The following is a 26,860-nucleotide window of genomic DNA, read 5'->3' on the forward strand; positions in this document are numbered from 1 at the left end:
AAGGACGCTAATATGAAGAGAGACACTTGAGTGAATGTAGTAAAACAAGACTATAAAAAAAAAAAATCAAAGCCAATAAAATAAAAATCTCAGAACTGCTAAAAACTTGTTGCTTCCCTTCCTCCAGGTAAAGGGCTCCTCCCGCCGCCCTCCAGTTTGCATTAAGGGACTGGGGCTTTTTAGAAGCAAAGGTGCCCTCTGTCTACATAGCCCTCAACTTCAGTAGTTATGAAACTTTTCTTCAGATAAGATAATGGAAAGTTGTTTTTGACAGGAGAATCCATCCTCTAAGGGCTTATCACTCAGGCTCGCACCTGATAACATAGGGCTACCAAACACAATATTCCATCTTCCCCTGAAGTGTATATAAAAATAGCTGAATTGGAGCTGTTAAAGCACAAACATAAATGTTTCCCAGCGCCCGAGTGGTTTGGAAAGTGCTTACGGCAGCACAGTGCCACACACAGGAGACGCATCAAGGATCACCTTGAGATCAGAATGGAAAGGCACAAGGAGAATCTTGACTGCAGGACACAAGGGAAGACGAACTCATCACTGTTTGATTTTTTTAACGCTACACTGCAGCCTCCCCCCATCCCCACAGTGGCACCCAGCAGAACAGCACTACCCTACCAGGTAGAGTTAATCCTTGGGTTTGGGCAGCAGATAATCCTGTGAAGAGACTGCCATTGGAGTCAGCAGGCAAGAGCAAGGGTAGATATACATGGGATGTGTGTGCAGAATCAGACCCCTGGTCCTAGAGGAGATTAGAACCCAGGACTTTTGGGTTCAAAAACAAAAGCCTCTGCCATTTGAGCTAACAGAGCATCTCCATCAGCTGCCTAGAGAGTATAGCTTTTATCTTCTTTCTGGGTCAGCCATTAGAGGGCAACAAAATCCTACAGACTTCCCCCAACACATTATAGTTGTGCAGTCTGGTTATGCTGCAAGATGATGCATTCCCTTCGATCTCAGGATTCTATCTACTGTGCTCCCGACCTATACATGCCAGGAAAGGGCAAAGACTACAGCCTCTGAGGTAGAAGAGGAAGTAACTTTCATGAATTACTAAATGTAATTCTCAGACAGAGTAGGTAGACAATAAAAATCCCAGAGTAGGAGCCTGCAAACTGAAGCTGCAAATGCCTCAAGAAAGAAAAAGTACTAAATCCATATTAATTTTGGAATACAACTCCTTGGGCCACCTGCCGTGTGTTGCATAAACCACTTCTTAGTCTGTAGAGTTTATGCAAAGAACGTGGAGAGTGGTGGGTAGAAAAATCACTGGAGCACGTTCAGTCTGGCTAAATCTGTGCCTTGCTGAGGAATTAGCCCCTTGGTGCTCCTTACATTTGTCATCCCACTGGACCAGGTCAGAGAGGAAACGTAGCCCTCCTTGTGCCAAAGACAAGCCCCACGTAACATTGCTCTTAAACACCATAAGCAACTGAAGATCTTGACCGGGGAAGGGTTCAGGATGGCTGAAAAAAAGAGGTTGGAAATATCCTCAAAATAAAGGAAACCATTTGGGGCTGGACTTCCAAAATTAGGTAAAGGGCTTGGACAAAGAGTTCCCATCGATTTCTAATGGGATTTGGCTGTTCAAATTTCTTTGGTGGCTTTGAAAATCTCAGCCCTTCAAGTTTTTTTGTTTTTGCTCAGTTGTTGGGTACTGCAATTTTAAATAGAAGTATTTTATGGAAGAGCTAGTAGTGAGCGGGAAAAAGATTATCTGCAAGGCTTTGTACTCCAGCAACCAGCAGTCACTAGGCTCTCTACTGAAGCAAACTGACACACACAATGAATAATTTAGAAGGAGTGTGTCATGAGCTCAAGTCTCCTGATTCTGCCATAGAGACAGAGGATGAGGCAACATGCTCAAGCCAGCGGTCCTAGTGTTCTAGGAAATCGGGTTTGGCCGCTATCCCCACACTAATTTCCAGGGCTTGTAGCACTTCTTGACTTTACTCAGAATACTCTAAATGTCTTGGCAGTCTCCCTAAACAAATGAGCTATATACATTACTCCAAGAAGCTGACACTTTTGTGGCTCAGACAATAACTGTATCAGTCAAGCAAGCCCGCACAAAGAGTAAACACAGGAACACTTAAGTGGCTGGAGTCTGAAAGACAAATTACATAAGCTGTTAAGATCTGTTTCCACTTGGGGGAAGAAATCATGAGCCATGTCAGGTTTTTATTTCCCCCCATAACATGTTAAAGCAGAGAGATGTTTGTAGTGTAACATCTATATCGTACAGAGGGAGCCATGTACTGAGAGACAGACACTTACTATTTAATACTACTGGAAATTCTGATTGAAAGTAATCCTGAGTCAACTTTCAGAGCACTGAATCTTCATCACTCCTGTATGGGAGGTAAGGGCAAATTACCTAGTGATTCTGCTTCCTCTGAGATACCATCAACACAGAATTCTCACTCTTGGGTTTTAAACTCTAGCAGGCTTGAAACCTCCGAGAGTCCTATAATGGTGGTATCTTTAAAGTAGGGTGACCAGACAGCAAGTGTGAAAAATCGGGACAGGGAGTGGGGGGTAATAGGAACCTATATGTGAAAAATCGGGACAGGGAGTGGGGGGTAATAGGAACCTATATAAGAAAAAGACCCAAAAATCGGGACTGTCCCTATAAAATCGGGACATCTGGTCACCCTACTTTAAAGAAGTACAGTTATCACCTTTTACAGGTGAGAAAAGCGAGTCAGAAGGGTTGTGTGAGTCAGCTAAGATTAGAATTCAACAGTTTTTGGTGCTCATTCCCACAGATCACGCTGCTTCAAAGAAAAACCAAATTATGCTGCCATTAAAGGCACGTGCCAAATTTAAGACCTAATTTCAAGTCTAAAGGAAATGAATAAAGCAAGAACTCTGGCTTTTAATTCCTACATCTCAAGACTTTACAGGATTACATTTAGCAAACGTTCCAGGCAATCTGTACAGAATATAAGGCTGGAAGGGAATGGATGGGCTGCACCCAAGATAAGTGGCTGTATAGTCAAGATACTCATGGTCAGATAGCCAAGTGCTGGCTGCCTACCTTCCTAGAGTTTCTGCTAAACTGTTTCTCCTGTACACCGAGATAAGGAAATGAACAGGTCTTTGAGGCAGCTCACCCTTAGCCATGATTTGTACTTTTAAAGAGACTGTGGATGGATTAAGAATACATGGGTTGCAGGAAGCACCAAAATTTCAGCCTGTCCATCCCACTCGCAATTCAGGACAGGCCTAGACACTCTCCTTTTTCCAGACTAGCCCAGGACCAATTCCCTCCCAGTCCGCTTCTCCCTTTATAGAGACACTTGCCTGGGCCTGGTTGAAATATTTGAAATTTCAAATTTGACAAAGTTTCTGAACGGCTAACTTTAAACTAAAAAAGGACAACAAAGAGCATTTCCCCCCTCGTTTCTTTGATCAACTATGGGCTGCATAAAATGTTGTTGAAGGTTGAAATTTCAAATGGGGGGGGGGGGGGGAAAGAGGGATAAAAAAAAAAAAAAGATTTTATGACTGGTTTCCTCTTCCCAAATAGCTCTGTTTGGTCTTCTTCTAAGGGGTTCTGTCTCTTCTCATCGTTTTTTGCACCAATTTAATGAAAATGGATTGAGTCAAGTCAGCGGGAGTCCCTGATACAGACACTTATAATAGTTTAGCTTGCAATCCACACGATCTAAACTGGGGCCATGTCTACACTGCAGCTGCTACAGCAGCATCGCTAGGCCACCGTTATCCCATAGCGTATACACAAACTACAGCAACGGAAGTGGTGTGACGTTGTGCAGTCTATATGGTTTTATAAAAACTTGATAATAAGTCAATATAACGTAACTGGGATAGTTTTAGAGAAAATATGGTAATAAGTGAATATAACGTAACTGGGATATGCTTCGTGCAAAAAGTCTCTTGTAAAGTATCATTACAAAGCTTCAGAGTAGCAGCCGTGTTAGTCTGTATCCGCAAAAAGAAGAACAGGAGTACTTGTGGCACCTTAGAGACTAACAAATTTATTAGAGCATAAGCTTTCGTGGACTACAGCCCACCATCCGAAGAAGTGGGCTGTAGTCCACGAAAGCTTATGCTCTAATAAATTTGTTAGTCTCTAAGGTGCCACAAGTACTCCTGTTCTTCTTATTACAAAGCTTATAATCTACTGAGTATGATCATCTGATTTGTATAAATGTACCACTCTTGTATCTAAAACTAGAAATATAAAATGTAACTCAGGGCCTATTGTAATTATGTAAAGTGTGGGCCATTAATGATGGTTTGGAATCTTGATGACTCTCATTAACCAGGACCATTGTCTGCAGATGGTTGTGTTTACCGGTTAGTCTTCCTGTATATGTGTGTGCTGGCAAGTGGGCAATGAAGTCTTGCAGTGACATGTGATCATGTCACCTGAACTGGAATCCATCTTTAACCTGGTGCTTTTCCAGTGAGGGGGGGTGGAAACCCAGAGGGACAAAGGGTTCCCGCCTTATGCAAAAGATATATAAAGGGGTGGAAGAGAACAGAGAAGGGGCGAGGAGCCATCATGAAGAATCCCCTAGCTATCACGTGAGCTGGAACAAGAGCTGTACCAGAGGAAAGAATTGTGCCCAGGCCTGGAAGGTGTCCAGTCTGAGAAAAACTTCCTGAAGCATCTGAGGGTGAGATTATCTGTATTTAGCTTGATTAGACATAGATTTGCGCATTTTATTTTATTTTGCTTGGTGACTTACTTTGTTCTGTCTGTTACTACTTTGAACCACTTAAATCCTACTGCCTGTATTTAATAAAATCACTTTTTATTTAGTATTTTACTCAGAGTATGTATTAATACCTGAGGGAGCAAACAACTGTGCATATCTCTCTATCAGTGTTATAGAGGGCGAACAATTTCTGGGTTTGCCCTGCATAAACTTTATGCAGGGTAAAACGGATTTATCTGGGTTTAGACCCCATTGGGAGTTGGGCATCTGAGTGCTAAAGACAAGCACACTACTGTGAGTTGTTTTCAGGTAAACTTGCAGCTTTGGGACAAGTGATTCAGACCCTGGGTCTGTGTCTGGAGCCAGACGGGAGTGTCTGGCTCAGCAAGACAGGGTGCTGGAGTCCTGAGCTGGCAGGGAAAACAGAAGCAGGGGTAGTCTTTGCCCATCGGGTGGCAGCTCCCAAGGGGGTTTCTGTGATCCAACCCGTCACAAGTGGTTTGCCCATCGCTGTAGAAAATCCCCATTCCCAAGTGACGGTAGCCAGGTCAATGGACGCATTCTCCAGTTGACCTAGCTGCAGCTGTTCCGGAGTTCGGTCAGCGTAGGTATGTTGCTCAGAGGTGTGGGTTTTTCACAGCCCTGAGTGCTGTAGCTATGTTAACCTAGTTTTAAGTGTAGATCAGGCCTGATATAAACACTTAATTGTGACCCCTGCTCAGGAATTCCACTGATTTGGTTTCTAAAACTGATTTAAAAGTTAAAATAGTGTAAAAACCGCGTGTAGACCAGCCCTCGGTCCTTGAGCCTCCTCTCAAGTGAAGCAGATAGCTGTGTAATTTGCTGCTGTTGAATACTTTCACTGCACTGACTGCCCCTCCCTGCTCCACAGGGCCCTGATCTCAGAGATCCTGCCTTAATCCCCCCTGAAAGCTGTGAATAGAGATTTAACATCAATGGATGGAAGGGCAGTTTTGTGGTTAAGACACTGAACAGGAAATTCAATGATCTGAATTCAGTTCCCAGCTCTATCACAGACTTCTTGGGTGAGACACTTCAGTCCTTCTGTGTACCAGTTCCCCATCTGCAATGTGGGAATAAATTGTACTCCTTTTCTCCCACCCTGTTTGTCTTGTCTATTTAGACTGTAAGCTGTTCAGGGCAGAGATGGTCTCTCACTACGTGTTTATATAGCACCAGGTGGCCCTGGTCTCAGTTGGGGGCTCCAGGCATTACTGTAATATAAATAAATCAATAATAATGGTCAATTGACAATTTCAGCCTGGGGGGGGGGGAGGGAGGAGATACAAAGACCACAGCTGTGATTCCAGCTCCACAAACTTGTCTTCCCCTCCTGGTGGGCACAAGTCGATATTCAATCCCATTTGTTACATTGAGCGATCTTTGCTGGAAGGCAACACCAGAAACTCAAGGCTAACCAATGGATAGATGCAGGTGTGATTGGAGGGAACTGGTTCTACTTGCACTTTGCTCAAGATGCAGGCAAGGAAAGGTGTCATCTATCTCCAGGGCATTAATTAATCCTTTAAACAAACAGCAAAGGCCAGTGCTTGACACCCACTCAAGTGCCTTCATTATTTCTATTTTACATGGCACCATTATGCTGCCTGCAAGCAGCACACCAATTAATCCAAACCAGCCACAAAACATCCTCCCCACCATCTGCATGTATCCACTTTTTGGCTCTTGTCTTACACTGAGACTAGATCAGAAGCTCTTTCGAGCACAGATCATCTTTTTGTTCTGGGTTTATGCAGCACCTAACAATGGGGATCCAGGACTAGGGCTCCTAGGTACTACTCCAGTACAAACAAATAGTACAACCACCACCACCACTGCTCACTGCTTCCCCCGCCAACATCTTCCCATGATGTTTTCCAGAGCTGTCAGTCCTTCAGACTGAAAACAGCTTAACCTGATCCAGTGAGACATGAAACATGCAGTTTTAGGAGGGGAGATGGGGGTGGGGGAATTATATTTATTTAGCACTGACACCCACGTCCCTCATAATTGGGGTGCATTCGCTCCACTCCTTCATTAAGGATAATTAGACCAAATGGCTCCTTAAAGATCTGTGGAATGCATCCTTATTACTTGCTTTAAGGACGCTTGGCTCAAAGTGATACACTGGGGTTCCCAGAGCCCTTGTTTCCCGTGCACCCCAACGCATCATACATTCTTACCTCAAACCACTGGCTGGCGTTTTGCTTTATAAATTCCAGACTCCTGCCAGCAAAGCAGAGAACTCGGGTCAAAGGTGCAAATGAAAGGAGGAAACTATGGGGTGAGATTTTCTAAAGCGCTCAGCACTGACCTAAACTCCTACTGACTTGGGAAGCAGCTGAGTTAGGGTGATGCTGGTGGCATGGAAAATCCCATCCTAAATTACAGGATCTAACCACACAGGGCCATGTTTGCATTCCAGAGCAATTGTTATCTCCCTGCCTCCACTCTTCCTACTCCCTAATCTCCCAATCACGCTTCACTCCACACAGCTCCCACGTCCTCCTTTGCTCACTTCTCACTCCACGCACGAGGGACAGCCAACATATCCCAAGTATCCTCCCTTCTCCTGCAAGCCCATTTATTCCATTCATCACGCAGCCTCGTCTGCGCACGGTGGCAAGTCCCTTAAAGCAAGGATTCCACCTTTTATCGGGCATTACAACACTAGCATAAAACACCACATCCATTACAACTCTAGAATAATAAAATAAATAATCAAGTCCACATGCAGACTGGTGCCCACCATTTGTTACCCAATCCAAGTGCATGTCTGTGTTTTGAAGGCACCATCTAGGGACTGATTTTGGAAAGGCTCCTACATCTCCCCTCCCATCTGTTTCTTACTACTTCAGCAGTCATGTGTCAAACAGAGATCATAAACCCAACCTAGGCAGCAGGAAGAATAAATGGAAATGAAAGCACACTCTTCAAAACTGACAGCAAGTGAGAACACTTTTCCCTTCCCATCCTCAGAGGGAAGGTAGCTATGCTGGAAAATGGCCCACTAACCCGTGGAAGTTAGTTAGGAAGCATTTTGCAAACACTTGGTAGCAGCTTCCCCCCAAAGTGGCCAGTACAAGGAGGAGACAAGATAAACCCAAAGACTGTTCTCGTTCTGCCTTGAAAATGGGCTCCTTGGTGTTAGACTAGCAGGGCAAGGAGCAGAGAGGGACTCAGAGGAAATGCAGACTGAGAGGCAGCAGAGAGGCGAAACGGTTAAGCAGAGAAGATGGAAGATGGAGGGGGACAAGGTACAAGAGGATCCTAGAAGGAAGAATCAAAGAGGATCTAAGTGCCACACTGATGCTTTGCTGTGCACGTGGTCAGTGTCCTGTACTGTAAATACATCCAGCCTCCAGTTCCCAAGCTGTAACTGGGGACTACAAAGGAGAGGGAGCATTTTGGAACACAGTCTCCGAGCAGCAGCATGGGGGGGTGGGAGGGGGAAGAGGCTGTGAAAAGATCACAATGGGCTAAAGGGTGGCAGGTGTCTTACTTCTAAGAAAAAAATGAACCTGTAACATTGGCATCATCAATTTGCACATCAAGGCTTGCTTCTAGCTGCTAGTACAAGACTTGCACATGCATTCAAGTGTGCACGTGCCCTGTGTGTGTGTGCACATTTAGCAAGTGGGTGGAAGCCAGTTGGCAATTGGGCCCAATCTGGTCTAAGCTACACTGAAGTAAGGGAATTGCAAGTTAAGGATCTTGCTTATCCTCAAGTGTAAACAGGCGGATATCTGTTATGGGGCTTCAGAGTATGTCATGTGTACAAAACATGGAGAGGTCTGAGTGAGTGCTTATCCCCTTAGTACTGAAGGCTGGACTCACTTGCCATACATCTTCGTCGGGCCAGACGACGGGTGACCAGGGAGAAAACTCTGAAAATTTCTTCCAGCTCTAAATGTTACTCTGTCCCTTTCCACCTCAGGATCAGATGCCTAATGATCCCCCCAGTCTGCCACACTTTTATCTCCACACAAGGCCACATATCCCAGCCATCATCCTTCCACCAAAGTCAAGCTGAATAGGACTTTCTTTGGGCCATGAAGACAGGACTCTAGAAAGTGGCCAGAAGAGCTGTCACTGTTGATAAATCCAAGCTCCCCCCAGACACACACAAAAACCCAAGGCCCAAGCACGCCCTCCTCCGCCATGATCATGGCACATGGGGAGGTGGCTCAGATCCCCGTCTCCTGGCATGGCAGCACTGAACGCTGCTGTTGGGGCCACTGGGCCAGCCAGACCTGCAGTGTTGCATTCACCACACAGAGTTTTTGCATTTGCCAATTATAAAAATGTGGCATCTGCACTCAGATGCTCTCGCTTACCTCTATGCCTGTTGGTAGTCTTGTCAAACATAAGCATGGCATCCTCTACCTGCAAGACAGAAGAGGCGTGTTTTAGTACCTTTGCTACAAGATTAATGAAGACGTACAAATAAGTCAAGTACTGGGGTGGCAAGGCTGGGGTAGTGGCAGGGTAAATTCAGGTATGGCAGGCCACAGGGATTCATCATCTCTCATTTCCTTTGCCTGGAGTCAGCTCTTTCTTTTGGCAACCTGCCACCGTCAACACAAAGCCTAGCTGGCATTTGATCCTAGAGGGAAAAAACGCACTTTTAAAGTTTTATTGCCCTAAAAAGCACAAACATCCAAGTCGCTTTTTTCCCCTCCGTTCTTCTGCTGAGGCAGCTGGAGAGAGATAAGGAGGGGCCCCGGAGTCACTGATGCAAATCAAGCCTATGACTTCTCCAGCGGCTATCCATGTGCTGGATGGGAATTAGAAGATTTCAAAAAGTATGTGAGGGGCAAAATCTGGTCAGCCAAAAAGGTATTCAGAGGTTTTCAAGAGGCCTTTTGAAAAGCAACAGGAGGACGGGAGGGGGACAGAGGTTTAATTTGCATCAGGTTTGGCATTTCCACTTCAGAAGAGAGGGCTGCCTGATGAAATGTATTAAAGTGCAACGAAAATCACTTTCAAGTTTCATCACTCTTTACATGATTTATTCCACCTACATTTAATCTGTACAGCCACACCTAAATTTTACGCTTATTTTTGACTGAGGGTGTGCGGGGATTTCTTTTTAAGTATATTGTATTTTAAACTGTTCAGAGACTCCAGAACTTCAGCAGGATGCTGCTGCATTCTTATGGCAAAGTCCTACAGAATTTAACAGAAAATTATCATCTTGGAATAGACCATTTTAACTACGATTTAATAAAGAATTCTATCTCTGCTTTAGAAGAGGTGATGGTGAAAAACAAACATACAAACTCCAAGCCACAGAATGGATCTCATTCTTTATTCAACTCTAATTTTTTTACAATAATTTCTACAGTTGGGTTCATCCCTATTGAATTCTACCAAAGATTCCCCCCCACCAAAACAAATTTAACGACATATTTACCCACTCATTTTAGAAAAACTGATTTCTTTGGAGAGTCACTCTGCAATGGCACCCACCCTGTAAAAATTACCATGCAGGTGATGCAGTTGGATGACAGTCCCCGACAATAGCTCCATCTTGCATGCTTTATGCATGCACGGCGTTACAGCCTTAGACTTTGCAGGGCAGTAGGATAATTTCAGAGAGTGATTAAAAACACAGGGTGGATTTGTCCCTATTACAGCACTGGAGGCAGCTTCCACCATCCAGTAGAAACTGCAAAGCAGTAAAACCTGAAACTGTGCTTAGACTTCTTTTAAACCCTATTTCAGCTAACACTGCTGAGTCCCATTCACATTAGTTTGCACAAATGTGTTGGAAACAGCCTGATCTGAAAGGATGTAACATGCTTCCTTCATTCTGATTAATCCTTCATCCGCAGCATGCATGGGACCTAAACCACTGGCACAATGAGAATCCGAACTAAATTAAGTATATTGTCCTGTCGCCCCACTCCCCTTCCTTACCCCATAAAAGACCACCACAAAACAAAAACAAAACAAAACAAAACCACACAGGTGTCAGTGTTAGAGAGTAAATAAGGACAATTCCCCTAGCACTCATCTGTGCCCTGGAATTACGGGTTGATCAGTGGTTGTTAAAATTCTCAAAGGCCTCAAGCACACAGGGATCAGAATCATGTTTAGCAGCTAGCCCAGTTTCTCTGAACAACGTGCGTTCTCTTTTCTTCACCCATAACCACCTTGTGCATCACCGGAGGAAAACTGTGCGCTGAACACTCCTTTGTCCCCATGCTCGTCAGTCTACACAGTACAGCTTTAGGACACTTCTCACCACAAAATCTTTGTCCAAAATCCCAACCCCAGCCTGGAGAGGGCTCCCAGGGCTCATCTGCACTCTAAATACAAACATAACAAGAGGCCCAGTCCTACTACCACTGTTGTCTTCTGACCCCAGATGCAACACAATCAGAATGTACAGCGTGGAACGGTTCTCACAACTGTAACCAGGACAGAAGCTGCAATCCTCGACCAGGGGTGTCATTACAAAGTAGTGCCTTGTACAGGGATTTGAACGGCCGTGGACATCTGAAGCACAGGGTGAGTTTCTCTGAAGCACAGGGTGAGTTTCTCCTGTGACCCAGGCAAACAGAGCATGATTCTTTAGCCTGCTGTAGCAGCTCGACCAACACAGAGGCTAAAGTTTGTGTTGTTTTAAAAAGCTGCTTTGGTAGCTAGGAAACAAAGGCTGAACAAACAGGTGCCCAAAGGGCATCGCTCCGCATCGCTCATCAACAAGGGGAACAACTCTGTGTCCAAAGGGAAAGTAATGCACCTGGGTGATGTTGATCCTACTACACCTCATCCATACCCCAGATGACAGCACTAAGCTGATTAGCACAGTGCTGGTCTCTGTGCACTGTTAATTCCCCAAACTCCTCCCTCTTAACTGAACAACAGTTTACTGGGGCATTGGAAATACACATCCTTCTTTAGAGGTGAACTACAGAAGGGGAAAAAAAATGCATTGGCCCTTTACTTATTTCTCCCCATCTCCACTAAAAATACCACAAGGGACAAGATCTGGACTAGCCACAAATTACACATTTGTGCAAATTACAGATTCCTTTTTGGTTGAAAAGAAAAAAAAATTGTTTAGGGTCAAACTAAAACGTAAAAAAAAATCATTTCCGACTGAATGAAACACTTAGGTTGGATTTCAAGTACGTTTTAATGTTTTATTTTTTAATTAGAGGACATCTTAAAACAAAACGTTCTTTTGATCTGAAAAAAATCAACACGTTTCAGTTTTTTTAGTGTGTTTTTTTTTAAATAAACCAAAATAGTTCATTGAAACAGACATGAATTAGTGAAACGTTTTGGTGTTGCTGAATCTGCATTTTTCTCTGAAAAAAAGTTGTCCATAAAAAATTTCACTCTGCTCCGATCCTGACTTCCCTTTTGCGGTGCGACTGAGGCCTGGCCTATGCGTACAGAGCTTCAGCTGTGCCGCTGCAGGGCTCAGTGAAGACGTTGGCTATGCCAGCGGGAGAGCTCGTCAGCGTAGGTATGCCAGGTCCCTGAGAGGTGGTAGTTATGTTGATGGGAGAAGCCCTCCTATCAACACAATGCTGTCTACACCGGGAGTTCGGCAGTGTAACTGCATCGCTCACGGGGTTGGATTTTCCACACCCAAATGACGTTGTTATACCCACATAAGTTTGCAGTGTAACCCAGGGCTAAGGCCTAGTCTTCACTTACCGGCTGGTCCGGCGGCACGCCATCGATGTTCTGGGATCGATTTATCGCGTCTGGTTAAGACGTGATAAATCGATCCCGGAAGTGCTCACAGTCGGCGCCGGTACTCCAGCTCGCCGAGAGGAGTACGCGGCGTCGACGGGGGGAGACTTCCGGCCGCGTCTGGACCGCGGTAAGTCCGGACTAAGGTACTTCGAATTCAGCTACGTTATTAACGTAGCTGAATTTGCGTACCTTAGTCCGAAGTCCGGACTAAGTAGGGACCAGGCCTAAGAGTCTTATCAGGCAGGACTTCAATAGGCTAAAACCTGAGCTGCAGTTTTCAACAACCCTTTCCTTCCTCAACTGTGGATGGCAGGAGTGACAACACAGGCTTCAGCCTATTGGGCCATCATCATCTCACTCCTCCAAGCACCGCCCAAATCCTGATAAGAGAGGAGGGATGGTCTTGGAACTGGACTGGCTCTGGGGAGATGGAAATGTAGTTCCTGGTTCAGCCGTGGAGTTGCTGTGTGTGCTGGGGAGAGACACTTCAACTCTGTGCTTCGGTTCCCCATTTGTCAAATGGAAATTGACGATGTGTTCCCTCTCGCCCTTAGAGTGACTTCGGTGGCACCTAATTACCTTTACAGATCTGGTCCAAAGCTCTTGCTATGTGTTCGCACAGCACCTACCACAATGAGATCCTGGGCTTGGTCAGGGTCTTTAGTGGGCAAATAAATAATAGTAACACAGACTTCCTGGGCTAGGGGAGATTTCTGCCACTTCGGGTGGAAACCATGTGAGCTAAACCATCTTTGTGAGCTTTGTGCTTTGTCCACACTGGGAATAGGACTGTAAAAGTTTTGGCTCGGAAGCAAAACCACAAAAGAGAGAGAGTTACAGATCCAGGGGTTCAACTCTGAAACCCCGCAGAATTCAAAGGGGTGAATCAGTTCTGTTGGAGCTGAGTTTCTGATTTTGACCAACTTCTGGTTAAAATATACCCTTAGAAAGCAGCAGGGTGTTTTTAAGCCAGCTGGTGCACTTTCAGCAATGCCTAATTGGTTATCTTTTCTGTTTCCTAAGGTCAAAACATTTTATCTCCGTCTCTGCCCTTTCTGAGTTAACCCCACCCCGCATTATTTTTAGGGCAGCCATTGTAACAGAAGAATAGCCTCTTTCCTCCATAGTCCGGTGACACAATAGGACTTCTCAATGACTCCTGAATAGATAAAGTGCAATGGCGAAAGAAAAATTCTATTAACGCTTTACAAAATAAAACATCTAAGAGCCACTTAGACAGGGGAGAGAGAAAAATCAATATGGATAAGGCTGCGCGCTTAGAAAAACTTTTCACCAGTTGCAAAAGTAAAAGGGAAGAGGGGGAGGGAAAGGGAAAGGGAGGGAAGAAACTTATTAATTCAGAAAACCTATCAATGCTATGGAAATCTGGCAGAACAGCAAGAACTGAAACTAGAAGAATCTGAATATACAAAGGGCTGAATAGAATGAAAAAACCCCACACTGCTTCACATACACAGCTTGTTTCTCACGGTTCTCTGTGAATCAAACACAAGTGGCTTGTTTAAGTCTTCATCAAGGAGAAATAAGGGACACAGTAAAGGTAACCGGTAGTAAACCCAGTAGTAAGCATATTGTTCTCTCTCTATTTCGGGAGGGGAGGAGAATAAAAGGTCTGCACAAATGAAGCTGAAGTAGGTTTGGTTGCTATGCCCAATAAAGATCCATGAGTTAACCCTTTGGTTCACCCTGGGATTTCTCCTGTTCGACTATATTAGGGGTAGGCAGATGCAGCAAATCTTCCAGATCTTGGTTAAAAACACGCAACCACTAATTTATCTTAAACGTATGGAAGTTTGTCTAGTGGTGAGAGAGGAGACTGGAAGACAGGACTCCTGTCTTCTATTCTTAGCTGTGATACGGGCTTGCTGTGTGACCCTGAGCAAGTCACCAATCATAATCGGTTTCATCTGTTGACCTCACCGTGCTTTACAGAGGTGAAAAAGAATAATTATCCCCACTTTACAGATGGATAAATGAGGCAGGGAGGTGCAGTGACTTACCAAAGATAAACTACTGACCTACTGTGCAGGGCTTTTTGTGAGGCTGACAATGTTTGTTCATTGTTCGGAGATCATCAGAAAAAAGCGCTATAGAGGGGTAATGTTATAGTACTGTAATATAATTAGCTAAAGCACTTGCTTTTCTACCCGTATTGTAAAACGCCTAGTGTAACCCACTGATTGGTTTCAGAGTAGCAGCTGTGTTAGTCTGTATCCGCAAAAAGAACAGGAGTACTTGTGGCACCTTAGAGACTAACAAATTTATTAGAGCACAAGTATATTACATAACCCTCAACTACAGAGCATGGATTTTTAGCTCAAGCTGTAGAGACTAATGATTTGATGATGCTTTCCAGTTCAATCCTGTGTTAGGTGAGGTGGCTATCACATAAAGAGGCTCTTTGGGTACCAGAGAAAAAATACTCAGCTACACAACTGAAATTGCACAAGTGTTCAGAGTTTTACAAGGCTTTTAGTGTGAAGTAAAACACTTCTCACCCCCAGAGAACCTGCCTTCACAGAGCAAGCCTGAGAAAGTGGGCTTTGACATGCGCCCTGATGGTCAATGCTTGAACTCTGTCAGTCAGAGCACATCTACACTGCAAAATAAAAAGTGTGTTCTTAGCTCAGGTTAGCTAACTCAGGTTAAAACCTGAGAAGACACCGCAACTCGACTTTTAACTCAGGTTAGCCGCTTGAGTTAATGCCTATAGGGCAGCCTGGGTTTGAACTGCTCACCCAAGTTAAAAGCCAAGTTGCTGTGTCTTCTCTGCTATTTTAACCCGAGTTAGCTAACCTGAGTTAAGAACAAACTTGTTTTGTAGTGTAGACATACTCTGAGCGTGGAGGAAGTTCCAAAGTCCCTCAGCTGAAACTATCTGCCCCCAACCCCTTCATGTTTAAATCTAGGGACTATTAACCTGGCATTTCAGCTGACCTCAAATGCTGTGGAGAGAGGAGGCCTTGCTCTTCCGGTCTCTGCTCTGATACAGCAAATGGGAGCCATTTTACTGTGGATAATCTGAAGAAAAGATTCTTAATCAAAGCCTGGAGGAACTGGGCATTTAACAATGGAGCTTTATGAAGAAGTTTGGTGAAGAGCGAATAGGAATCCAGGCAGGAAAAAGAGAACAGTTCAAAATAGAACAGGTTATTAAGAGGCCAGAAAGTTGGGCCGTCTGATGGCTGCTCATTGGCTGTTATGAAAAACGCATTTGTCTGATTTGCTGTGGGCAGGTGTTTGTATTACAAAACCACTACTGCAACTGGTGCTCTTCCTTGAAGGCAATAGGGATGTCAAAGTATAAATGTACAAGGAAAGTAAGCTCCTTTCTCACTCCTTCAAACAGGGTTGAGATGCATCAGGGAGGAGAAAGTAGGGTTGCCAGAATGCCCTGTTGAAAAGGGACCCTCACATCTCCGGCCAGCACAGCTGCCTGGTCTGCTAAAAGTCTGGTAGGCCACATTGGCCAGCTCTGCACGGCTTCCGGAAGTGGCCAGCATGTCCCTCCAGCTCCTAGCGTAGGGGCGGCCAGGGGGGCTTCGTGTGCTGCCGCCGCTCTCGGCGCAGGCACTGCCCCAAGCACCGGCTCTGCATCTCCCATTGGCTGGGAACCACAGCCAATGGGAGCTGTGAGGGCGGCATCTGCGGGCAGGGCAGTGCACAGAGCTCCCTGGCTCCTCCTCCTAGGAGCCAAAGGGACATGCCGGCCACTTCCGGGAGCTGCCTGAAGTAAGTGCTGCCTGAAACCTGCACCCTTCATCCCCTCCCGCACCCCAACCCTCAGTCGGAACCCTCTCCTGCACCCTAACTCCTTGCTCCGGCCCTGAGCCCCCTCCTGCACCCAACTTCTCTCCCAGACCACCCCCCCCCATGCTCCAAACCCCCAGGCCCCAGCCCAGAAACCCCTCCTGCACCCCAACCCCCTGCCCGGTGAAAATGAGCGAGTGAAAGAGGGTCGGGGAGAGCAAGCGACAGAGGGAAGGGGGATGGAGTGAGCGGGGATGGGACATCTGATAAGGGACAGGGCAGGACAACAGCGTTCAGTTTTCTGCAATCAAAAAGTTGGCAACCTAGGAGAAGCCCAAATCCTAAGGGTTTATGTCCCCTCAGCTTTGTGGGGACAGAAAGGAGTGTTTTCCTGGGCTAGCCTATCGGACACCTTTCAATGACACTAAGTTCTCTTTGAAGAATGAATAAGTAGGAAAAGAACAAACACAATCACATCTCTTGGATGGCTCATTTCTGAGCGCACAACCTCCAGGCAGGTCACCTCCCTCGATTTTCATGCAGAAGTGCTTAAGGCTAGTCCTCCGAAAAAGGACTCGGCAATCTGAAGTGTTATTTAAAAGAAAAATAGTAACATATACAACCAAAAACAATTATCCCCACATGGCTCGATGTGGCAGCTTAAGGAGCTGATTAATCCAAACTAATTAAGAGCAGCAAATGAGAGGGTATTACAGAACGCTCGCAAAGTCTCAGCACTTTGGGGGGGGGGGGGAGGGAAGGGAAGTGCCATATGACTCAAAAGATAATACTAGTAATAAATAAATGGATACTTAGGAGTCTGAAAGGACATCTTTCCACCCTTCATACACCCCCACATGCACCTAGCTCAGCCCCTGAACAAAACGACAATAGGTTTCTTACATAAAGCTTAAGTAATAGGTTTTAGTTTATTTAATGTTTCTTTTCAATCCACCCACGGCCCTGGGAAAAGGGAGGGATACACGATCTTTAATCACTGTCTCGAAGAAGGGAAAGGGAAAAAGGAAGGGGGAAAAAAGACCAGAAGAGCCAAAGGCTTTAATAATCCTAACAGTTCCTAGGGTTATTTAAAATACATCTGACCCGTTCACAAAAGGATCTACAGAGATAAATGTACTTGATATTTTCCACTTTAACAGCTGCATATATTTAAAGCAACAAAATGAAGATGACCTAAATAAAATGGCTATTAATTGTACTTCAGGAGGCTCTGAATTGAATGCATTTGATTCTGCCCAGTAGAAGAACATACAATATTCTTCCTGAACTTCATTTTTCCTTCCTCATAAGGGTTTGTAACGTCTCTCACTTTTCTCCATGGGGCAGGCCCAAACAGCCAAAGGAGATCTAACTTAATATGGACCATGTCCTAATGGGAAGATGGACTCCTTCCTCCTGCAAGGGCAAGGTGCAATTTAATAGCTCTCTCGCCGGTGGGATTTTCACAGAGCCTTAGTATTGGCCTAATTCTCCTCCCATTGAAGTCAATGGTAACTTTGCCAGGGGCAGATTTAGACTGCAGGAAAATCTCACCCCCTATCTTTGGCAGCTTTTATTTCGACGATCCTTACTTGGGGCTTGATTTAAAACCAACTGAAATCAACATGAGTGTCTCTATTGACTGTAGTGGGGAAAACAGGGCCTGTTTAATGATGCCCGTGAAACTCCAGCAATACCTCTTTAGATTTCTGCAGTTTGGGACTGCCAGGCACTACGCCACCAGGGAAGCTTAGGAGCAGGAGGACTGGGCTCAGGGTAAAGGGGTGAACAACCCCCCCATCCCCCAAAGAGGAGTGTTTTTTGAAGGAGGTTGTATAACATAAGTGGGCTGGGAAACCCAGCTGGCGCCAGCCTCTTGCTTTTTTAGGCTGAGATCTCATGTACCGAATATCCCCATCTCCTCCTCTCCCATCAATTGCCAGAAAAAAAGCAGCAAGACACAAATGTAAATGTAAATATTCACTCGTATGCCCAGCACTCCCCCCTTTCCACCCAAGGGCTCGCCATGGGATAGAACCCTCCATCCAGCATGATACTTAAGCGGATCCTTAACTTCAAGCACGTGAGCAGCTCACTGGGGAGAATGAGGAGCAATGACTTAAGCACACGCTTAAGCACTGCTGAAATGGGGCTAATGAGAGTGGACGTAATTGAGCTGCAGCACCGAAAAGGAGGCAGGCACCAGCCAAGCATGGCAAGCGGATACCGTGGAACAGGGAAATTGCTGGAGAGCTCCACATTCATAGAGTTGGTGGGAGAATGCAGAGTAGTGAATGCATGGAGGGGGAGCAAGTCACAGATGGAAATCACAGAGCAAGCCTGACATCAGCCGCTTATGGCAAGAAACAGTTGCTTTCTGCGCCCCTGACAGCTGTCACATGGAAGTGTCATCTGTTGTCGGGCCGCTGGCATGCAGCTTTCTTGAGTCGTGACTGTACGCGTCTCCCTTTCAAAAATCCACCTCTGACTTTCTCTGTCATCCAATTCCTCTCCGGCTAGTTGCCTTGGCGAAACCCGGGGAAGGAAACAACTCGGATTTGCTTCCACGCTTCCTGTCTCTCGTGGCTCTGAGTCAGGCTTATAGAAAAGACATGCATGTTTCATGTGTGATCATGTGACTTCGATATGGCCTGGCACATGAAAGGGGTGAGCTATGTAAGCGACAGTGTATAAAGCATGCATGACTTATATGGCATTCACATCTATGACATTATAGCAATATTTAGTGTTTACACAGAGCAATCCACACTCATGTAGATAATATTAAAGAACAGCAACAACTTGCTCTTGTATGTGAGCACTTACTCACACCAGTAATCCCTCTGAAGCCAATGAGTCTACTTGTATAAGTAAATAAGGTTGAGCGTGGGCTCCGCAGTCTTGTCCACAGCGCTTTTCATTTATAGATCTCAAAGTGCCTGAGATCCCAAAGTGGGTAAAAGCATCATCACCTCCATGCACCACGTGAGCAGAGCCAAGACTGCAGTGCATAAATGTATAACTGCCCAAGCTCAGAAAGAAACATCCACTGATTAGTGTAACACTGGCCTGCTGGGACATTTACTCGCATTCCCATGAAACAAATGCTGGACTGCTAATTGCAAAAATATCTCTCAGGCTTTGAAGAGTGGGAGAAGAGAGTTTATTGCTACTGAATGCTGAAATGCACAGCCTGTAAATAAGGTACAGTAGAACCTCTCAGTTACAAACACCTTGGGAATGGAGGTTGTTCATAACTCTGAACAAAACGTTTTGGTTGTTCTTTCAAAAGTTTACAACTGAACATTGACTTAATACAGCTTTGAAACTTTACTATGCAGAAGAAAAATGTTGTTTTTAACCAACTTAATTTAAATAAAACCAACACAATTTCCTTGTCACTTTAAATAAAAAACTTTCCCTTTATTCTTTTAGTAGTTTACATTTAACACAGTACTGTATTATATTTAGGGTTTTTTCCCCTCCTCATTTCTGCTGCTGCCTGACTGCATACTTGCGGTTCCAAATGAGGTGTGTAGTTGACCAGTCAGTTCGTAACCCTGGTGTTTGTAACTTTGAGGTTCTACTGCAATCTTTTCTCATATGTATAGAGAAGATAGTCATGAAATAATGCACCAGAACAGAACCACCATCAAAAATCCTCAGCCCTGATTCAAGTCTACAGCCAAACTCTCACAAGCTAAGTAGCGTTAGCCATGGTTGTCACTGGGGTGGGCGACCTCCAATGAAAACCCAAAATGATGCAAGAAGTTGTTCTGGTGAATCAGTAGGCGGCATATTTGTTTCTGACATGGTATGGAGCCAGTGTAGTGTTATGGTCCATTGTACTGCTGGGAGCTGCCAACTTTCACAGAGACTGAAAAATCCACTCACCCACTTGCCAATGATGAGCTTTGGCAAGCAGTGGGGTCTACACCATCACTTTCTGCACAATTTTTTGTTTTGTTTTTGTTTTTAAAGAAAATTGATAAAAAATTTTAGGGCTTTTGAAGGTAACTTTCCACGGGAACTGAACATAACCATAAATCAATGCAACTTTAGCTAGATACCTTTTAAAGTCTTCACCTGCTATTTTACAATATAACTGTTAAGCAATTGTCATGTTACATCTCAGTAGTAGATGCATTTTGGGGGGAAGAGAGGGTAAACAGGGTATGTGTGAAGCAATTCAGACACATAGCTTTGTAAAGCACTTGTGGAGCCTTTCAAAATAAAAGGAATCACAGATATTAAATAACTTCACTGCAGTTACAGTGTTATTGTGTAGATTTCACTGAATGAATAAGGCTGAGAATCCAAAGAAAAAGCATCATATAAAGTAGGAAATGAATAGCTTATATGTGTGCGAGACAGAAAATTGGGGAGGTAGAAAGGTGTAACATATAAAACATTATTCTAGATTTCTAAATTTAAATTCTGCTTTCTCATTACATTCTTAGTCTCATTCATTCATTAAAATCTACACTGGGAAATGTTATACCTTTATAGATGTAACTAATGAATACACAGCAAGCATATTCCCTCCACACTTCAGGTCATGCCATCAAGAAATTTGACCCAATTCAAAACTCGAGTCTCCACACATTCAAGCCACCTTGAGAACTTACAAATATGTTTTTCTTCATGTTTATGTCTAAATCAACACATAGAAGGATTAAGATCTTTTTCGTTTCAAGCACTGTCAATCTGATTTAGTGCAATGTTTTTCATCTGCTCAAGGTAAAGAGGAATTAGGCCAGACAAATGAAATAATGCACTATAATCTAACGTTTGGCAATTCAGATTAGTTTCGGGAAGAAAGGAAATTAAACAAGGATGACATTCAACCACACACATCTGCGTTGTGTTTTGACTCCCCCATTTCCCCATTTGCAAACTTTACAACTCTATCAAGTCTTTAGCTCTTCACTGAAAGCATACTGGGTACTTTGGCCTAATTCCTCAAATTATTTATACACGTTGCACAACTCATACAATATTTTGCTTTCTGAAGCAGAAAAACCTCTTAGCTGCTAGTAAACTGTCAGGTACTATTATTTTAAATACCCTTGTGAAATCTAAGAGCCAGCAACGCGCTCATGCAGATTTACTACCTTCCCCCATATAAATTAACAGAGACAAATGCATGCAGCATGCCAGACTGTCGGAAAAAAATTATTCCCCCATATCAAGCCTCAGGGTTTGCTTACAATGGAATTCAACAAAGAAACAAATACTTTAACCATTTTCCCCCTTTTCTATAGAAGATGCCCCACTACTTCCCTGAGCGAGTTTTTTCCTTCCCCTCCTGCAGTTAAAGTGCTGTTCATTTATTATTGAAATTCCCTCAAAGCCACGCAAATCCTTTAACTCTTTGGCCTTCTCTATGGTTGCCTTTAACCTGAGTTTGGAAACACAGAGCTAACAGCCCTTGCTCTTAACTGGCTTTGTCCAGCGAGTGTGACATGGCCAGACCACAAACTATGTTTCATAACAGTATTAGCCTGGGTGGGAATCAAGATTGGAACATGGTATTCAAACCTGGGTCTAACCAAGGCTTTAATTCTGCAATGACATTTGCATGGGCAGACCAACTCCCAACTAGAGTGCCACTGAAAAGTTTGGTCCCTGCCCACCATGGCCAGCCAGATGATAGTTAAAAAGAGTTTAAGCACCCCATGGGGCTGGGGGACCTTGGCACTAGGGCCCTCATTCAACTAGGGACTTAAGCACATGCCTAACTTTAAGCATGCAAGTACTCCCATTGATTTCGATGAGATTATCCATGTATTTCTGTGACTGCCGCCATGTTAGGTGGCACACCAGGGATTGAACTGGAGCCTTCCAGAGCTAAAAGCATGAGCTTTTAAAAGCTGGGGCTGTAGCATATTCATATCCTCTGTGGATTGGGCACAGAGTGGGTCCAATAACACGCATTCCCCTATGGGTTACACTTCTAGTTAGGCATGCATTTAAGACCCTCACCGAGTGCTTCCCAATGTATAACAATGCTGGCTTACCAATCAGGGGCCAACATATTATGCTCTATGATAATAATCAATGCCGTACTGTGCAAGAACAAATTTCAGTGCCAGTAATTCTTCCCCCCCAGCAGTCAAGTCTTTAAAAAGTCTTCTTTACCAATTACAGCTAATAAAACTACAATTTTATTCAACACACACGTATCATTGCAACTAATTTTGCTCCATCAGGACGGAAATTAAAACCGTCGTTCAATCACGTTAATCTCAGAGCTCACTTACCAGCCGTGGCATGGCAGCAAGCGTCCCTAATGCTTGCCAACAAGCACAGCGGCTAGTCCTGGACTCCCAATGCCCCTGCAAACTTCAACATGTTATTCGACTTAGTGCGCTGGGAGAGACATGAAAATGAGTGGTGCCCTCCACAAGGCATGGTGCCTTCCAAAGTGAGACAAATTAAATACCACAGGCAGGAAGAAGTCTGTATGGTTGTCTCTTCAGCAGGAGAAAAAGGTTTGCTCTTTCCTCACGTTCACTAACATGAGGTAACTCTCATGAGGCAAAATCTTAATGAAAACAAAGAAGCGTGTAGCTTACAAACATGTTAATAGTCGGTAAGTAGAAACACTACGGGGGAGGCTAAGGTGACCTGCTGCTACCTTGTGTTAAATCCACGGCTTTGTCTTCAGTGCTAAAAAAGGGGTATTTTTTCCACTTCAGGGTAACCAATGCACATGAACTATCCTGATGTAAAAACACTGCACCAGGCACTTCAGTTTTATTCAAGGTAAACAAACTCAGGTGTTTTACCTCAGGATAGCTCATGTGTATTACTCACTACAGTATAAAAAAAAGGTACTTTTTTTTTTAAGCTGTGAAGACAAAGCTTACAACTGCCTTGTCTTCATGAGGCTTTTACCTCAAGTTCAGTAACATCAGGTAAAAACACCTTTTCTCCCAGTGAAGACTAGGCTTCTGTGCAGAAATTGCAAACCTAAGGGATTCTGGTACCCTTCCCCCTACCCCTTCCCACACACACGGCCCCTTAACCAATGTGAATGGCTGCGTGCAGCTGGATAACCAGCAGAAGGGAAGGAAAGTAGAGAGAGAAAGGTAAGAAAAACAAACAGGGCTAGTCCCAGTAAAACAGAGGAATGTCAGTTTGTGTTGATAAAGATCTCGTTCTCTATTCAGCAGAATGGAACGCATTAAATAAACCCTTCAGTAACATTCCTCAAAAGGAGAAGATACAGGCATAAGCTGTAGCACAGCCAGCTTGGGGAGCAGGGGGGAGTTTGCACCAGAGGAAGCTGGGGGAAAGAGAAGGAAAACTGTTTCTCTGGTATATAGTAAGTAGCTGTTTAAAGGGTAGGTGGCAATACATCTCAGACTCAGCTGCTCTCTAGATACTGTCACTTGACTCCCCATCCCCCCCACACTCAGACTACAAGAAAGGTGCAGGACAAAGTGGTCCAGCAAAGGATGACAGCACATTCACTCACCTAGTCACTGCTGGCTGCCTTTCTCCAGCCAAGCCAGGACTATTTGGTAACTGGGCTCCATCTTTCTAAGGTGTCTTTTCGCCAAGGGATTTAAGTTGCGAACAACAGTTATGAAGAAAGTACTGGGGCCCTAACAAACTGTTCTCCCCTCTATGTTCCAAGACGAATGTGTGTTTGCTTTGCTTTCTAGGGTGTTGTTCATTGAAACACTGTCACAGACTCGGATCTGAATGAAGTCAGCCTGGGACCCAGTCTCATCTCCTTTCGAACCAAGTTCTGGCAGCAGGGTCCCACTCCTGAGAACCATCCCCCACAGCACATGGACGGCCTTCCCTTGGGTCCCTCTAGCTACGGGGAGGAATAGGGAAGGCAGAGTGGCCTAATGGATAGAGCAATAGACTGGGACCTAGGTTTTATTCCCAACTCTGCCATTGGCCTACTGCATGACCTTGAGCCAGTCACTTCCCCTAGCTGTAAAATGGGGATAATGGGATTGACCTCCTTTGTCAAGCACTTCGAGATCTGCTGACGAAAATCACTCTACATGAGCGAGGAATTATTAGGTACTGTTGCTGCACATTTGGGAGCAGGGTAACTGTGTTAATTCCAGCTGAAACTGAGATCATAACCAGAGGGGTTTGCCAGTGCTGGTGTGGCCTTCTGCATCCTATCCACTTAGGGTTGCCAATTTTGGTTCGACATATTCCTTGAGGAGACATCACATGACATAATTTTAAATTAAAGATGGATCTTTCATTCCTGGAGGGTTGGCAACCCTAATCCCACTCCAGTAGCGTAGCTAGCGGGGTGCAGGGGAAGCAGCTGCTTCCCCTCAGCACATGTTCCATAAGCGGCGCCTTTCCAAAAGCAGCCAGAGGAGCGAGGGGGGGTGCAGGCTGGCCGCCCGCAGTGCGGCCGGCAGCCATGGGGGAGAGGCGGGCACAGCATGGCGGCCGGCAGCCACGGCCGGAGGAGCGAGGCAGGCGACCATGGGGGTGGCACGGCAGGGCCGGAGGAGCCATTGGGGGGGGGGGGGGTGATGCAGCCGGAGGAGGAGCCGGGGGGGGCACGGAGCAGCTGGAGGAGGAGCCAATGGGGGGGCCAGAGGAGGAGCCAAGGGGGGGGCACCTTTTTTATGTTTGCTCCCCCTCCTCTTAGAAGTTGGTTACGCCACTGTCCCACTCCACAAGGGATGCCGGTAATAAGAGCCTAAAGGTTACTTCCAGGCTCCAACAGTGATTTCCTGCATTACAGTGCAACAGCCAGTGACTCAAATGGAAAAGGGGGAGAATGAGGAGCCATAGACCAGTGGTTCTCAACTGGGAGTATGGGTACCCCCAGGGGGTACGCACAGGCCTTCCAGGGGGTCCATCAACTCATCTAGATATTTGCCTAGTTTTACAATAGGCTACATAAAAAGCACTAGCAAAATCAGTACAAACTAAAATTTCATACAATATATTGTTTATACAGCTCTATGCACTATCCATTGAAATGTAAGTACAATATTTGTTTTATAATTATAAGGTTAAAATGAGAATTTTTTCAGGAATAGTGTGCTGTGACACTTTTGTATTTTTATGTCTGATTTTGTAAGCAAGTAGATTTTAAGTGAGGTGAAACTTGGGGGTACTCAAGACAAATCAGACTCCTGAAAGAGGTAGAGTAATCTGGAAAGGTTGAGAGACACTGCCCTAGCCCACACAATCCCACTGGTAACGTATGTCTCAAGAACTAGTGACCAGGATACCGGGCCAGTTTTACCTCTTCCATCTCCGTGAAGCCACTAGTCTAACACTCATCCCCCATGCTGTGTGTGGTGTTATTTACGGCCCTTCAGCAATGGAGGTCTGTCCCACTACACACTTACTAACCTCTCACTGTAAAACATAATGGCATGTTTTCATCCGGATGGGTAGAATACCAAGAGATGTGCAAAGCACAACAATGCTGTCTAGTGGCCTATACATTTACAGACTTAGTTGTTTCTAATGAGAGTTACAGGTCCAGTCACATTGTTCAGGACTTCCAACATGCTCAAAATAGGCATTCAATAGATAGAGACATGACAAATGCCATACAAAAAATCTGAAATTTAGTGAGAGCTTAATTTGACTGAAATACTTTTCTTTCTAACTAAATACCTTAGAGCTTGTCTGCACTTGAAATACCACAGCGGCAGTGTAGACAATACCTACACTGATGGGAAGGGTTCTCTGTCAGCGTAGGTAATTCACCTCCCCGAGAGGCGGTAGCTAGGTAGAGAAAAGAATTCTTCCAGCAATCTACCATGGTCTACATCAGGAGTCGGCAACCTTTCAGAAGTGGTGTGCCAAGTCTTCATTTATTCACTCTGATTTAAGGTTTCGCGTGCCAGTCATACATTTTAACAGTTTTAGAAGACTCTTTCAATAAGTCTATAATATATAACTAGACTATTGTTGTATGCAAAGTAAGTAAGGTTTTTAAAATGTTTAAGAAGCTTCATTTAAAATTGAATTAAAATGCAGAGCCCCCCGGACTGGTGGTCAGGACCTGGGCAGTGCGAGTACCACTGAAAATCAGCTTGCGTGCCGCCTTTGGCACGGGTGCCATAGGTTGCCTACCCCTGGTCTACATGGTGACTTTTGTCTTAACAAGATCACTCAGGAGGTGTGGATTTTTTATAGCTGGGTTGATCGAATTGTCTAGAGTAGACCAGCCCTTAGACACTTGTATGGCCCCCCATTACCAGTATCTCAATACCTCACAATCTTTAACATGTCTATCCTCACGGCACCCCTGTAAGGTAGGAAAGTTCTATGACCCCCATTTTACAGAGGGAGAACTGAGGCCCAGAGGGAGTGTATCTTCACTGTAGTGCTAACTCAAGTTATCTCAAGTGAATGCCTCTCGAGTTAGCCTTGCTCAAGGGAGAGCACCCACACTGAGAAATCGCACCCGAGCTGCACAAAGTGAGTGTGTTAGCAGCCGACGAATTGTGCTAATGGGAGTTGTAGCTTATACCTCCTGACGGGCCAGCCAACTTACAAGTAAAAAGCACCTCTGCACTCTACTTCAGGGTTTTTGTCTGTGGATGAGACTCAAGCTGGGGGCAACACTTGAGTGAACTCTTCAGTGATGACGAGCACGTGCCCAAGGAAGTCTGTTGTTAAGGAAC

The 26,860-nt window shown here is 44.8% G+C and overlaps 1 protein-coding gene across 27 annotated transcripts in view; it reads right to left on the bottom strand.

Annotated features, from left to right (window-relative positions):
• Window positions 1-26,860, bottom strand: part of MSI2 (musashi RNA binding protein 2) — a 398,015-nt gene that overhangs the window by 166,589 nt on the left and 204,566 nt on the right. For all 27 annotated transcript variants that reach the window (XM_065572773.1, XM_065572771.1, XM_065572770.1 and 24 more), the window contains one exon: window positions 9,065-9,113. In XM_065572773.1, the coding sequence (XP_065428845.1) occupies window positions 9,065-9,113 (49 nt within the window). The remainder of the gene's footprint in view (window positions 1-9,064; window positions 9,114-26,860) is intronic.

This window comes from Chrysemys picta, chromosome 19 (genome assembly GCF_011386835.1).
Source record: "Chrysemys picta bellii isolate R12L10 chromosome 19, ASM1138683v2, whole genome shotgun sequence".
NCBI lineage: Eukaryota > Metazoa > Chordata > Testudines > Emydidae > Chrysemys > Chrysemys picta.